Below are 14,422 nucleotides of genomic sequence, written 5' to 3'. Positions count from 1 at the left end.
TGACCCAAAAATAAATAAAAAACAACAATTAAATCCATTTTTGCTGAAACCTTGGACTATATGTATCGTAAAAATGAATCATTCAGTATTGAAAACAAGCGCTTAAAGACTAAAATGAAGGTTAAGAGTTGATTTGGATTTTAATTTTCAGTGTCCGTGAGGTTTTATTATTATGTAGGAAAAAAGTGAAACCTAAAATGAAATTTTTTTACTGATTTTTTTCCCACAATTTAAAAAAAAAATAGAGAACGTTTTCTTAAGTTAAATAGAATTTAAAATTTTAACAATATACCACCACATTACTTAAAAAATATTTTAAGAGTTTAATTTTGGTATAATAATTTTTTAAATTGTCTTTGTATTGTTATCTAATTAATTGATTAGTTGATATAGCACATTTTATTTTGATATGAGCTATGCTACGTCTACATTAAAATTAACCACTAAAATTAATTATCAGTATAAAATATATAGCACATCTTATTTTAATATGTTACGTGTACAATTATAATTACCTATTAAAATTAGTCACTAATATATTTTATATACTAAAATATAAATACACATTAAAAATAAATTAAAGAGAAATTCTCCATATACAAGCATTTTTTTTATACAAGTCTTTACAAGTTATTATATTAACGCGCTTGAACGCACGTTCTTCTTCCTCTTCCTCTTCTTCTTTTTTTCTTTCGTTTCTTACTTTCTCTTTCTCCTTCTTCAACCGTTACTGCACAATTTCACTACACCGTCTTCTTCTTCTTGCTGCACATTCTTCTTCCTCTTCCTCCTCTTCTTCTTCTTCTTTTCTTTCGTTTTTTGCCTTCTCTTTCTCCTTCTTCATTTACGTGCTTTTCTCTTTGTTTTCTTTTTTCGTTATTCTTGATTTCCATTATTTTTTGATATCAAGCTCTGAAATCATTTTTGAAGAAGAAGAAGCAGTAGAATATGAGGAGGAGAAAGAGAAAGAGTTTTGAATTATGCATAAGGTGTCTTTTGGGTGTATTTTCTATAATCGTTTGGGTGTATTTCTGAAGTTTCATTATTTTCAAAACGATTTCAAAGCTTGATTTCAGAAACCATGAAAATCGAAAAAAAAGAAGTAAGAATACCAGTAATAAACGAGTAAAACAACTAATGAAAAGGCAAAGAGAATAACAAAGAAATATCGTTTGGGTGTATTTTCTATAATCGTTTGGGTGTATTTTCTATAATCGTTTGGGTGTATTTCTGAAGTTCTATTATTTTCAAAACGATTTCAAAGTTTGATTTCAGAAACCATGAAAATCGAAAAAAAAGAAGCAAGAATACCAGTAATAAATGCAAGTAAAACAACTAATGAAAAGGCAAAGAGAATAAGGAAGAAATATCGTTTGGGTGTATTTTCTATAATCGTTTGGGTGTATTTCTGTAATCGTTTGGGTGCATTTATGAAGTTTCATTATCTTCAAAACGATTTCAAAGCTTGATTTCAGAAACCATGAAAATCGAAAAAAAACGAAGCAAGAATACCAGTAATAAACGCAAATAAAACAACTAATGAAAAGGCAAAGAGAATAACGAAGAAATACATGGAGGAGGAGGAAGAAGAAGAAGAAGGAGAAGAAGAGGAAGAGGAAGAGGAAGAAGAAGATGAGTTGTTCATAATCCACGGTGAGTGAAGAAGAAGAAGAAGAAGAAGAGGAAGAGGAAGAGGAAAAGGAAGATGAAGATGAGTTGTTCATAATTCACGGTGAGTGAAGAAGAGGAAGAGGAAGAGGAAGAGGAACGTTCATAATTCACGGTGAGTGTAGCGCTTTGGAAATTAAATAACGCATTAAAAGACTCTAATGTGTAGCAACTTGTAAAACTTGTAAGTCAAAAAGACTTGTATGTGTAGCAAGCCTCTAAATTAAATTATATATATTTATACATAAATATTTTAATGACTAATTTTTGTATACAAATAGTATTTTTGTTTTGATATTATTACTTTTTTTTAAGGAGTTGTATAAGAAATCATTAAAGACATTGGAACAGCATAATTGTTGAACTCGTAAAAAATATAATATATTATGGTTATTTTTTTATTAATTTTACTTAATTTATAAAATGAAAAGATAATTGTTAATAATTTTTTTTTAAAAATGTCCTTAACCATAATGTATGAACAAAGTTGTTTTTTACTTTTTATTTTTTATTATTTTATTTTATTTTATTTATTTATTTATTTTTGTATGGACCGCACTATGCAACCTTTGAAGTGTAGCAAGGAGCCAAGGATCTAGACTTTAATATAAAATTATTAACGCAATAACAAAAAAAAATTGATGTTCTGAAAATACACTAAAATCTCATGCTATCTTAATTTAAAAAAAAAAATAAGAAAAACTATATATAACACTAGAATTATACGATATAATTCTGATTGTGTTACTAAATAATGTAAATTATGAAAAGCAAAATCAAAAGTCAAAAGCTCTAAAAGACACAACGTAACTATGCAAGCAACTGAACAAATATATTCTTTAGTCATATTCTCCGAACCTTAACAAGATGGATCGACTCACTCTAAAGTCAAAACTTGAGTTAAATTATAGACTGGTCTTTGAATTTGTAATTAAATCTTAATTTTATCTCTTAACTTATAATTATGTTTTTTTTTTATTTAACAAAAGTGACTCATGATTATTTTTGAGATATTTTTTAATGAATATTTGTGATCAGAATAATGATATATATAAAAAAAATCACAGCAGAAGGTGAGCTGTATAAGCTCCCACCTCCTGGTTTTGACCAATCGGACACTGATATTAAAGAGGAGCATGCAAGAGTGATAAAAAAGAAGAAGGCGATATTGAAGAGGAGCATGCAAGAGTGATAAAAAAGAAGAAGGCTACAGACAGTAACCATTCTTCAAAAGGAAAGAAAGTTACTTCTCCAAAAGGAAAGAAGTTACTAATGAAGAAATTTTTGTATTTAGCAATTCCCCTATACCTTGAAAGAAGAAGGAATATAAGAAGGTGAGGAGGAGTTCAAGACTGCAACATCGGGATACAAAGCATTTGGGGAACTTTAATTCAAGTCAGCACCCAATTGAACTTGGAGATGAAGAACATCATGAACATGCAGAATGTAAAATCCGGTTAATTAATGATTAATAATTCATAAATTAAAATTTATTCTAAAAAATTAAAAATGTGATTTTTATGGCTTAATATGATAGAGAAAATGAAAACGAGAATTTTGACACTAATTTTAAAGAAATCGGCCCAATGTTGGACCGAACGGGTCAAACCGGATCCATATTGGGCCCTTGGCCTAAGCAAACTCAACCTAAAACCCTTAAACAGCACTTTCTCTCCCCTCTAAGAGCCTAAAACACGCTGAAATGAAGTGAGGAAGGAGAAGAACACTCTTCCAAAGTTCTAACCCTCACTTGATATTCATACCACCATAACTTTTAATCCGGAGTTTCGATTGCCGCACTATTTGCGACCACGCGTTCACCGCGTCGAGCTCTACAAAACCCACAACTTTGTTCTTGAGGTAAGCCACGATTTTTCCTCTGAAATTCCAGCCTTAATTTTGAAAATTTTGGGTAAAAAATGTTGAGATTTGTGAGCTTTTGATATTATAGGATCCAACTAGTTTGAAGGAGAGGCTTAACTTTGTCTCTTTGATCCTAGGGTATGATAAGATTCTCAACCCTAGTGGAATTTATTGGTTTATGATGTTTGAGTATGTTTGAATGTGGTATTGTGGTTTAGAAAGTGTATATATGTATGTTGGAGCTTGATTGATGTTTTGGAAAGCTTGTAAAATGACTTTTGTATGCTAAAAATATGTTCTTAGAGGTGTTGAAGCCTTGAGAGCTTGTGAAAAAGTGATTTGGAGGTGTTCCGGGTTGAGCGAAAAAGCGGCCAAGGTATGGTTTCGGTTTCCTGTATCTAAAATGTAATGTGGTGTGAAAACTTAGGCTAGAGACCCATAAGATAGGATTTGGAATATTGATGTTGTTGATTGGTTGAGATGAATTGTGTTGTTATGTATGTGATTAGTGGATTTTGGATGTTTTGATGGTATGATGTATGAGAGACATGCATGTTTTGATATATGCTTAATGGTTGGTTGAGATTGAATTGCGGGTGAAACTATCTTGATGGTGAGGGTGATATTGATTGTATGTATTGATGGTTGATGGAAGTGGTATTGTTGGAAATTGGGATGAGAAAATATATATAACATGATATTGTATTTGAAATTGAGTTATTTGATTGAGATTGGTTAAAATAGTGGATTGGTGAGTTGTGAAATTGATGAAAATGTTAACATATAAGTTGAGGAGGCTTGAGGTTGATTTTTGGTAAGTTTTGGTTGGTTTTGAAAAGGGTTGAAATTGGTTTGTTTTGAAAATGGACTTTTGTGGGTTTGTATGAAAATGTGATTTTTGGGCCTACTTTGACGGAGCATAACTTGGTCTCTGAATCTCCGATTTGTGTTAAATTTGTTTAAAAATGAAATTGGATCTGAGATGTTTATGCCGTTCAAAGAATGAATGAAAAATAATTTGAAAAGAATAAGTTATGCTCGTCGGAAGTTTGGGGTTTGAAAATGTAATTTTGCAGCTTTTTAACTTAGTAAAATTTTTGACAAATCGTGCTTCCACGCGCACGCGTCACTCTCAATTTTTACTCCCCCGCGTGTGCTCCTGGCCGACGCTTATGCATCGCTATGTTGATGTAAGTGCCCAGTAGAAAAATCCAGAGAGTTGCGCTAGTCTTGTCCTGGGTTTGTGCAAGGAGCACAAAACGCACCCACGCGTATGCGTGGCTGACACGCACGCGTCACTCTGCCTCTTTACTCCCACGCGTGCGCATGGGCAACGCGCACGCGTCGCTCTACTTTTCGTCCTTTCTCGCGTGCGTATGGGCAACGCGCACGCGTTACCCCATTTTCACCAAAACTTGATTTTTGAGTTTTTAAAACCGAATTTTATACTTTTAAGCCTCCATTCTCACATTTTGTGTCCTAAATCCTTATAGTATGCCCAGCGATGGGAAGAGACTAGGAGATGTGGTAACTTGTGGACGAAATAACGGGAGAGTTAATGATGAATTATGATTAAAGATAATTGTATGGGGTGTTGATGATGATGGTGGAAGTACTTTATATGCCATGAGTCGAAGGACTGTAATTGTTAATAAATTGTAACTGGTTACGGGTTGTATTATGAGCCGAATGGCTGAGTTATTGCTGAATTATGGCTGAGCTATTATTGAATTATGGTTGAGTATGATTGTATATATGCTTATTGAATGAAATGTGAATGTTGCACTTTCACTATCTGAGATACGAGTTTTCCTGGGTGAAAACAGTGGCTAGCCACCACGTGCTCCAGGTGGAGATTCGATACTCTGCTAACCTTATATCGTAAGTGTGGCCGGACACTGTGAAACTTTTGGATAAGCTCGCTTCCGTGGATAAACACCAGTGTGGGTGTTGTGAATATGTATTGATGATTATGATTGAGAATAACTCGAGTTGGGGATGCACGACAGATCGACAGTCCAATGGTTAGCTACCAAGACTTGTCGAGTTGGCTTTATAATTGACAAATGAGACTTATCAGCCACTAGGACATGCATACATCATATGCATTATATGTGAATTGTTTGGAATGCCTAATTGACTACATGTTACTTGTTAATTGTCTAACTGCCATATCTGCTTCCTATTTGTGCATTTCCTTGTTGGTATAATTGTGTTTGCGATATCAAATTACTGATGGTGGTTGGGAGGTTCGAAGAATTTAGAAATGGGAGTGTTAGTTAGACTCAAGATCTTTAGCCAGTTGCCTATTTCATTTATGGTTTAGTCTGTTTATAAGCTTTGATTATCTGTTGAAAGTTCTAGGATTGCCTTCGGCTTTTCCAGGACGTTACATGTTAAATATGTAGGAACTGTCACCATACTGAGAACTTTCAGTTCTCACCCATGCGGATTTTGTGGTTTTTAGATGCAGGACGTGAGGTTCCTCGCTGAGGTTGTGCTGGAGACTTCTGAATTTGCGAAGATCCTTAGCTCTTGAGACTTTATTTTGGTTTTATGTACTTGCTTAGATACTTATTATCTCCACTATATATATATATATATATACACACACACTATTTTGACTCCTCCTAGAGGTTGTTTTGGAGAACAGGTTCTGTAACTTGTCTTTTGAGTTTCTTTTGGGTTCTTTACTTTATATATGTGTGTGTGTGTGTGTGTGTAAACTTCTATGCTCGAATTAGTTATCTTCGCAAGCCGGATTTTGAGTTTTTGGATATCCGTATTTTTTGAGCTCTCTTGTTTATATACTCGCGTTAGCTTATCCTTTATCTGTTTCGTTATGTTATCGATCGGAGTGTCGCGCTTTTCAATTTAACGATTTTATTTTACTCATTTTTCTTCAAATGCTCCTAGTTATAAACATTTTTCACACTACTATATATACTAAATTTTATTTTTAGAGGTTGTAATACTTCGCCACCTCTATTTTATGACTTAAGCATAAGGCTCTGTATTGTAGGGTGTTACACGAAAAATGCTGAAGAGGCTGAGGATGACCCTTTTGTTGGGTTCTTTTTGGGGAAACACACACTAACAAGGAGTCAAATGATAAGAAAGTATTTGACTATGAATCAGAGGACTTGCACACTCCTGTTGGAAGCGATGTAGAGAATGATGTTTATAGGACTAGTTTTGTTGACTTCTCGGAGGGTGTTGAATTTAGAGAAGTGAAGAAAGAAATTGGTATGAAGTTTGACACTTTGGACCAGTTCAAGAGGGCACTAAAGGATTGGATAGTAGCTCAGGATAGAGAATTACAGTGGCTGAAGAATGACAAGGTGAAGTCAAGAGCCAAGTGTGCTAAGAAAAATTGTCCATTTTTAATTTTTTTCTCATAGAATTTATGTGAAGATTGTTTCCAAATCAAAACTTTTTTTTCCTGAACATACACGCAATCGGAACTTTGAAAGCAATCAGGTAGATGTTAGATGGCTCACTGAGAAACTTGAGAAGCGATTACGAACACAGCCAAAGCTCACACAAAAAGAAGCATTAGACACGTAAAGCAGGATTATAACATACAAATTCACTACAAGAGCATGTAAAGGGAACTGAAGAAAGCAAGAGAGTTAGTAATTGGTAAGAAAAGTGAACAATATGACAAATTAAGAGATTACTTGGTTGAGATATTGAAAAGTAATCCTGGTAGCACAGCCTTGTTAGGAGTTGAGCCATTTCCACAATCTTCTCTACTATTGAATAGACTTTATATTTGTCTAGATGCATGTAAGTAAGGTTTTAATATAGGATGTCGCCCATTGATTAGGCTAGACTGGTGTTTTCTAAAGGGATATTATGAGAGATAATTATTATCTGCTGTGGCTCAATATTCAAATAACAATTTCTATGTGGTAGCTTATGCTGTGGTTGCATCAGAGACCAAGGAAACATGGAAATGGTTTCTGACTCTATCGCTAGAAGATTTAGGAGATGTTCAAACACACGGATGAAGCTTCATATCTGACCAACAAAAGATAAAATTTTTAGAGTATTCTTCATATGTTAGCATAGTTTGATTGTTTATTAGGCTTATGGTACTGAATTGTTTGTGTTTGTTATTAGGGTTTGGTTCCTGCACTTCGAAAAGTGATGCCCAATGCATATCACAGAAACTGTGTAATGCACACTTGAAAAAATTTCTTGAAGTAATACAAAAATAAGCAAATCAAAGGTGTTGTGTGGGAGTGTGCTAGATGCATAACTACAGTTGAGTTCAAAGCAAGTATGGATAAGCTAAAGAGAATAAATAAGAAAGCTAGGCCTATTTGGCTATGTTTGAGCTTGTTGTGTGGGTCAAAGCATACTTTAGCCATTGACCTAAGGTAAATAATTTGACCAATAACATGTGTGAGGTTTGGAACTCAAAGATTATGTATTATATGGCTAAACTAGTATTGACTATGTGTGAAGAACTCAGATGTTATATCATGAAAAGATGGCAAATTACAAGATATTTGTGGGTGGGTACAAGAAAAAGATTACACCAGTTCAACAAAAGAAAATGGAGAAACTAAAAAAGGCTAGTGATAAGTGACAACCACAATGGATTGGTGATGATAATCGAGTCAAATATGAGGTTCAGTGTGACGGTAGGAAGGTGCCAGTAAATCTGGGCCAAAGCACATGCACCTGTAATGTGTGGCAACTTACAGGTCATATCAAAACTTCCTAATCATAGAACTTTTTGGATTATATGTAGAAATAGTTTGTTAGCTGGATTAGCTGATTTGGTTTGTTGTTGTTGTTTACTTGTATGTGTCAAGAATGCCACGTGTGCATACTATATCTGCAATAGCCTGGAGAAATGAGCGACCTGAAAACTATTGTTATCCATGGCTACAATTGCAAATGACCTCATTTAATGCTACATACCAACATTGTGTTGAGCCAGTTCCAAGTGAGCAATATTGGGAGAAGACAGAAGGATCAAGACCTATTCCACCCAAGCTTAAGAGACCCGTTGGGCATCCAGAGCTACATGCAAGAAAAAAAAGATTCTTTTGAGCCACTGTTAAATGCAAATAAAGTTAGGAGAAGCTTCACGGTGACTTGCACCAAGTGTGACAAATCTGGCCATAACTTCAAGACATGCAAAAGAACTCCAGTAATTAAGAAAGGAAAAAAAAAAAAACAAAATTCTCGTCAAAGAATAATACATAAGAAGAGGTACCGCTGTCTCAAAATTCTCCCCAGCTAGAAAATCAAGAAACCATTGCTGAACCCAACCCACAGCCATAGGTAAGCAAAGTTAATTGTATATTCACACTATTCTTAAGAATTTAGTTGTTTGTTAGTATTTTTATTAGAGATTTAAATGTCCTATCTCTAACTTATAAGGGGTTTAGAAGTCCTACTATTAAAATGAGTAATCGAATATTTAGATACTTAGCCTTAGTCTGATATTAGAACAATTGTTTCATTCATATCTATTTAGCCAAATTCAGTCCAAATAGAAAATTCTAACCTTAATGTCATTACTCAAAATGTGGAACCAATTGGGTCTATGACTAATGAAGTTGACACTTATACAAATATTGCAAATAAATTTGATGATGTTATTCAATATGGAACTGTAACCAATGAATCTATGAATCTGACACTAATGTAACTGATTCAACTATAAGTTTTTTGTGGAGGATATTATTCTTACTGCATTTGTTTGTTTAATATCAAATGAATGTGGACCATAGTGAATTTTTCATGAACGTTGCAGGGCCAATGGGATGATGTTATAAAAAGAAGAAAAAAGAAGACAAGAAGGTCCACAGGATTCAAGCCTCCTAGACAAGCACAAGTCTAGTTCAAGACTCCTGGTCAAGTCCAAGCTCAATAATAATACAATTACAAATACTAATACATTCATACATCAACTATCTAATTTGATTCACCCAAAATCGTTGTTCCACACATTCACAATAATTGCAATTAAAAAATCAACCATAAAATACACAACATTCCTAAATCTACTACCAATAATTTTGCTTGGAGTTTTTTATTTCTACAATCCATTTTTAATTTCATAATTCTCTCCTCCAAATCATTTAATCTATCCTCCACTCTCTGCTTAGAACTTTGAACCTCCACATCTCTAATAACATCATCCAACCATCTAAAAAACTTACGGTATGACAAATTGTCTTGTAAAAGGAACTAAAAAATATACCATGAATGATACCTATAAATTTCAATTCAATGCAATACTCAAAACTCAAATAATAATTAAAAAAAATTTGAATTAACAATTATCCTATAATTTGGACACTCTAAGAACAACCTATCTAAATTCTCTACTATTCCAAACTTGTATATGGTTGTATATAGCTGATTTTATTATTGAAATCTCTTCCATGTGTTGAGTCACCCCTACAATTTCAATCGCTGCCTTCATTTTTTTTCCTTTGGCGCCTTGTATTCCTGGAGCTTCCGATGCTATACATTCTACATTGTGCTAGGGTTTTGTTTCAGGATGAATAATTGAAAATTCTGGAAAATTAGGGTTTGAAGCATGTTAAATTCAAACAATATAGAAGGACCAATTTATCCTTATCATTTAGAGTAATTCCAATGTAGTATTTAACAGACACTTCAACACATTCACAGTCCACGTCAGAGGCGCCGCTAGTCTTACTAATAGAAGGATGTAACGTGTCCATATTTCGTTTCTTGAGGGATCTAATTGTTACTTTTTTTTCTTCAAGGTCTAATTTGTCCGAACGCAAAATTCCTAGAGACCTAATTGTCACTTTTCTCTAAAATAAATTTTCTCTCATATACTAAATGATTTAATTACCGCATTTTTTTCATCATAGAATTTGAACACGTATAAATTATTTTTTTTAATTTAAATCAATTCAATTCGATTTATATTTTTTAATACTAATTTAAATAGGTTGACTTTAAAAAAAAATAATGTACTGATTTCAAATGAACAGTTTTAAATAACTAATTTTAAATAGGTAGCGTAGCAGTTTTAAAATATAACTTTAAAAATTAGATTAATTTAAAAATAAAAATTAAATTGATATTATTTTAATTATAATTTTTTATTATAATATACATATTTCGTTTACAGTTTAAATTTTAAACAAAATAATTATAAGGGTAAAGTACTAAATTGGCCCCTTATGTTTAGACATAATTTTGTTTTAGTTCTTAAGGTTTAAAGTGTTATATTTGAATCAAAAAAGTTTCATTTAGTTTCAATGTAGTCCGACCGTGAGGTCAAAGTTAAATAATTAATGAAATATCCTACATGACAGCAAAATCGATAATATGAGAAACAAGTACAAGCTCTAGAAGCACAAAATCAATATCAATACATTTATTTATCATTTTTTTCTTACAATATAAATGAAATATTTTCTATAGAATTAAAGAGAATGATAAATAAATGTATTGATGTATCCAAGGTTGATCTTGTATTTTTGGAGTTTATACTTATTCTCTAAATTATCGACCTTGTTCTTATAATAGGATATTCCGTTAATTATTTAACTTTGACATTGGAACTAAATTGAAACTAAATAATTTTTTTTTTACATTTAAATAGGATACTTTAAATCTTAAATACCAAAACAGGATTACGTTTAAATGTAGGAAACTAATTTAATACTTTACTCCAATTATAAATATATCTCATTTGCACCGTAAATAAAAAAATTAATATGATATAAATTGATAAATATGTTACAAATTACCCATTTCAATAAATAAAATAAATAATTATTTATTTATAAAAAAACTAAGTCCAATATGTCTATTACGAATTTCCGATTGCGAAGCACAAAGCCCAAACCAACATTCAACGCCAGAGACCAGAGTGAGAACAGGTACGCGCACTGCTTTTCCCTTTCACCTATCAAACCTTCTTCCCCTCTTTCTCCCTCTCTCTCTCTCCCCAAAATCTCTAATAAAATTCATCTGCGCCCTGCTTTCGTAAAGCCGTTTTTCATCTCTTCCTTTCTGTAACATTTTCGCATTCGGCATCAGATTCAACCTGTTCTTATATATTCTTTATCCAGGAAGCCCTTTTATTATGCCACTTTTATTTATTTGTTTGTTTTATGTTTTAACCTAGTTCTAGGGTTTTTCCTTTGATAGTTTGTGTTAACGGGAGCTGAGTGTGCTTCAATTGAGCACTTCAATTGAAGATTTCCTTCACCAATTGGGTATTTATAGGAGATTTGCTACTTCTTGTTTTCGGTATCAGGTAGGGTTGATGGCTGATCGGAGTTCGGCCGTTGCAAAGCCGGTATGGATGAAGCAAGCCGAGGAGGCCAAGCTGAAGAGCGAAGCCGAGAAAGCCGCGGCAGCTAAAGCTGCTTTCGAAGCGACCTTCAAGGATTTGGAGAAGGGTCGCGAGAAGGGCACTGTTCAATCTGACAGTGAATCCGAGGAATACGAGGATTTGGCCAATAAGCCGATTGGACCTGTGGATCCTTCTAAGTGCACGGCGGCGGGTACTGGCATTGCCGGCGGAACAGCCTGTGCTCCTTCTTCGTTCACAGTGGTCACCAAGGATTCAGATGAGAGGAAGGTTTCAGGTGGGGGTGCACAAGTCAAGGTGAGGGTGACGCCAGGTTTGGGCGTTGGAGGGTCTGATCAAGAAGGGATTGTGAAGGATATGGGTGATGGAACGTATAACGTCACTTATGTGGTGCCCAAGAGAGGGAATTACATGGTCAGTGTTGAATGTAATGGCAAGGCAATCATGGGTAGTCCATTCCCTGTGTTTTTCAGTGCAGGTATTCACCATTACTCTGCCGCAAAATTCTCTGCATTAGTGTTTAGATATATATGATGCCATGTGTGGTTTTGAATTGCTCCTAAAGTCCTAGTTAACGGTTCTGATCACAGTTCTAACATATAGGTATTGTAAAATTTAAAATTTTGGTTACAATTGGATATAGTGTCATAATACAGGAAATGCCACCAAAAAAAATGTCATAATATAGTGTCATAATATAGTGTCATTTGTATTTCCATAAATCAAACACCGGTGATATTTTTGTATTATTAAAAAAAGCATGGCAGTGATATTGTTGGATCTTAACATATTTAAATTTGATGAAAGAAACTACAAGGAAAATAAAATTTCAAAACTAAATCAGAGAAAAAAAGACGGAAAAGATTACACCTATTTAAGTTCTCTATATCACTTTATCCTTCTTCCTTCCCCCCATTAATGGAACATAATAAGTTTACTTTCTTTCTTGGTTGGGCGATTAAGAAAGAGACAGAGTTGAACTTGTTAATTTTCAATTTTCAATGCTTTGACAGTTTGATTTGTTATATTACAGGCAATAGTAGTGGAGGGCTGCTGGGTTTAGCTCCGGCATCTTCTTTTCCAAATCTTGTTAATCAAACTATGCCAAACATGCCGAACTACTCTGGGTCCGTTTCAGGGGCATTCCCAGGATTACTGGGAATGATTCCAGGGATTGTTGCTGGAGCTTCTGGGGGTGCTATTTTGCCTGGAATTGGGGCCTCATTAGGGGAAGTTTGCCGTGATTATCTTAATGGGCGATGTATAAAAGTCGATTGTAAGTTGAATCACCCACCTCATAATTTGCTAATGACTGCATTAGCCGCAACGACCTCAATGGGAACACTTAGCCAAGCTCCTATGGCTCCGTCTGCTGCTGCAATGGCTGCTGCACAGGCAATAGTTGCTGCCCAAGCACTTCAAGCCCATGCAGCTCAGGTGCAAGCGCAGTCTGTAAAAGATTCCACTGGTATGTTGTGGCGTGTTAATTTTGTTTGTTGCTGTGTTTGGTATTACAGAGCTCTTATACAAGAAGTGCTCTCTGTTGGTGACTTTTTGTCATGTTTGGTAGTTACATTTTTTTATGTTCTTGTTTTCCGTTTAAGTATTTCTTGCTGTATTCTTACCATCTATGGTAACTTAATCAGGCTCACCTGAAAAAGCTGGTAAGGATGATGCATTGAAGAAAACTCTCCAAGTTAGCAATCTGAGTCCACTTCTCTCTGTTGAACAGCTAAAACAACTCTTTGGCTTCTGTGGCACAGTTGTTGAATGCACAATTGCTGATTCAAAGCATTTTGCTTATATAGAATATTCAAAACCTGAAGAGGCTACTGCTGCTCTGGCGTTAAATAACATAGATGTTGGTGGCCGGCCTTTGAATGTTGAGATGGCAAAATCTCTTCCACAAAAACCATCTGTTGTGAATTCTTCCCTTGCTTCGTCATCTCTTCCTTTGATGATGCAGCAAGCTGTGGCAATGCAGCAGATGCAATTCCAGCAAGCTCTGCTTATGCAACAAACCATGACTGCACAGCAGGCTGCCAATAAAGCCGCCACCATGAAGTCTGCAACAGAGTTAGCGGCAGCCCGAGCTGCTGAAATAAGTAAGAAACTGAAAGCTGATGGACCTGAAATTGAAGAGAAAGAAACAAAACAGAAATCCAGGTCTGTTTACTTTGTCAATTTTTCCTAGTGTTATTGTTCTACTGGTGCATCTTGACTATTCATTTTCAATGTTTTTATTGTTGCAACTTGCAAGTAATTCATTTTAGGGTGCCCTACATAAGTATCATGAACCCATTAGAGTAAAGCATGAAATAGATTTATAAGTTTGGTAAAGGTGCCTGAGGTTTCTGTCATTTTGATGTTTTAGGGGGAAAAAAAATCATAATCTTGTCCCCATTTTAAAAGTTCCCATTTGTTGGTATATGTTTTACTATACTTAATAGTTTTGGGTTTAGTGTGAGTGCAATGCATCCTTTGCTTTTTTATCTTAATATATATATATACATATATATATATATATATATATATATTACATAATTTCTCTTGTATTATAAA

At 34.1% G+C, this 14,422-nt stretch overlaps 1 protein-coding gene across 5 annotated transcripts in view; it reads left to right on the top strand.

Annotated features, from left to right (window-relative positions):
* Positions 1-11,347: 11,347 nt before the first annotated feature.
* LOC107482288 (uncharacterized) overlaps positions 11,348-14,422 on the top strand; it is a 7,378-nt gene continuing 4,303 nt past the window's right edge. For 4 of the 5 annotated variants that reach the window (XR_008007058.1, XR_001590698.3, XR_002373220.2 and 1 more), the window contains exons 1-3: positions 11,535-12,338; positions 12,894-13,328; positions 13,507-14,026. Coding sequence is in view for 1 of the 5 variants with exons in the window: in XM_052259002.1 (XP_052114962.1) it covers positions 11,813-12,338; positions 12,894-13,328; positions 13,507-14,026 (1,481 nt within the window). In the remaining 4 variants the exon portion in view is untranslated. Of the gene's footprint in view, positions 11,424-11,534; positions 12,339-12,893; positions 13,329-13,506; positions 14,027-14,422 lie in introns of those variants that run through there. The other variant, XR_001590697.3, reaches the window with a different exon arrangement.

Source organism: Arachis duranensis, chromosome 3 (assembly GCF_000817695.3).
Source record: "Arachis duranensis cultivar V14167 chromosome 3, aradu.V14167.gnm2.J7QH, whole genome shotgun sequence".
Classification (NCBI taxonomy): domain Eukaryota; kingdom Viridiplantae; phylum Streptophyta; class Magnoliopsida; order Fabales; family Fabaceae; genus Arachis; species Arachis duranensis.
This window is presented reverse-complemented; position numbering and strand designations above follow the sequence as displayed.